Source organism: Octopus bimaculoides, chromosome 22, assembly GCF_001194135.2.
Source record: "Octopus bimaculoides isolate UCB-OBI-ISO-001 chromosome 22, ASM119413v2, whole genome shotgun sequence".
In the NCBI taxonomy this organism is placed as follows: Eukaryota; Metazoa; Mollusca; class Cephalopoda; order Octopoda; family Octopodidae; genus Octopus; species Octopus bimaculoides.
The window spans coordinates 29,042,953-29,044,572 of NC_069002.1; the positions used below are offsets into that span (position 1 = coordinate 29,042,953).

At 43.0% G+C, this 1,620-nt stretch overlaps 1 protein-coding gene across 1 annotated transcript in view; it reads left to right on the forward strand.

Annotated features, from left to right (window-relative positions):
• Positions 1-1,620, forward strand: part of LOC106876828 (uncharacterized) — a 51,591-nt gene that overhangs the window by 15,719 nt on the left and 34,252 nt on the right. Inside the window, exons 8-9 of the mRNA XM_052975681.1 lie at positions 58-182; positions 1,512-1,600. Of these exons, the coding sequence (XP_052831641.1) occupies positions 58-182; positions 1,512-1,600 (214 nt within the window). The remainder of the gene's footprint in view (positions 1-57; positions 183-1,511; positions 1,601-1,620) is intronic.

Sequence of the window (1,620 nt, forward strand, 5' to 3'; positions counted from 1 at the left end):
GGTAGTATATATCATTCAAGTTCTTTGTTTCTTTTCTTTTTTTTTTTAAAATATTAGTGGTGGAATTTCTTTAAAACCTGCAAATAATATGGACAAGATGAGAGGCGATATGGGTGGTGCAGCCTGTGTAGTTGGAACGATTCTAGGCGTGTGTAAACTTGGATTACCGATCCATTTGAAAGGTAAGCATGGCAAGGATCTTTCCAGTCAAAGTATCTTATGATTTGGTGTCAATTGACGGGGCTGTATCATCCTGCCAAATGTCCTGTCCATGCAGGCATAAACAGATTGGGAGCCAAAACCCAACCCTAACAGACCCTGGGTCTAACTGGAAAAAAATCAGATGTTGAGCCCCCAATCTCAACTGTGCTCGCTGTCCCTGTATACAAGGCTGCCATCAGCCTGATCAGTTGGGGAGGTATGTGTTGCAACTGCAGAATCCTCCAGAGTGCATCCCTGTCCCCTGAGTCAAATCCTTTGCAGTGGTTGACATAAGCTGCTACAGCCCCTGCCAAAAACTCTGCCTGTGTTTGATGAGTATTCGGATATCCAGGACCCTGTCAGTAGTTGTCTTCTCTGGCATGAACCCTGACTGCTCTATAGTTGCAAAATCTGGACCCTCAAGGGCTGCCTGAACTCCTCTGGTATCCGGATGCTTTGCAGGATTATAGGTTATCAATAATCAGGTTTCATATCCATTCAATGATGATATTCAGAAACTGGGGCACATCCTATTACTTGAATGATTGATTTGGGAGCATCAGTGTAGACTGTTTGGTCATGTTATTCTTTTATTCTTTTACCCATTTCAATCATTTGACTGTGGCCATGCTAGAGCACCGCCTTGAAGGATTTTAGTCAAACAAATCGACCTCAGGACTTATTATTTTAAGCCTTGTACTCATTCTAAGTTTTTTTTGTCAAACTGCTAAGTTACGGGGATGTAAACACACCAACACCGGTTTTCAAGTGGTTTGGGTTGGACAAATACAGATACAAAGTCACACATACATATATATATACATATATATATGACAGGCTTCTTTCAGTTTCCGTCTACTAGATCCACTCACAAGGCTTTGGTCAGCCTGAGGCTATAGTAGAAGACACTTGTCCAAGGTGCCATGCAGTGGGACTGAACCCAGAACCATGTGGTTGGAAAGTAAGCTTCTTACTGTACAGCCACGCTGGATTTTCAGAGTTGGATCCTGTGTATCGTGTTCCCTTTTCTGAGGATTCAGTTAGGACGACGCTTTGCTTTGGTTGACCCCCATGTCTCCTGGTAAATGAGGACGTATTTCATAGAGAAGGGAACTGACTAAGGGGACATGATCAGAAGTTTACCTGTGACGACCCAGCAAATACTGACAAATGGTGGATACAGCAATACACTGCAAAGGCGCAAGGCCCCATTCCTGACCTGACCTGACCTGACCTGACCTGGCTGATTTCTACCTTAAAAACAATATTGTCCATGGGCCTAAACAAAATAAATGTTTGTTTGTTTTCAGCCTTAATTCCATTGTGTGAAAACATGCCAGGTAGCAGAGCTGTTAAACCCGGAGATGTCGTTACTGCCATGAATGGGACGACTATCCAAGTAAGTTAATCTTTTCTGTT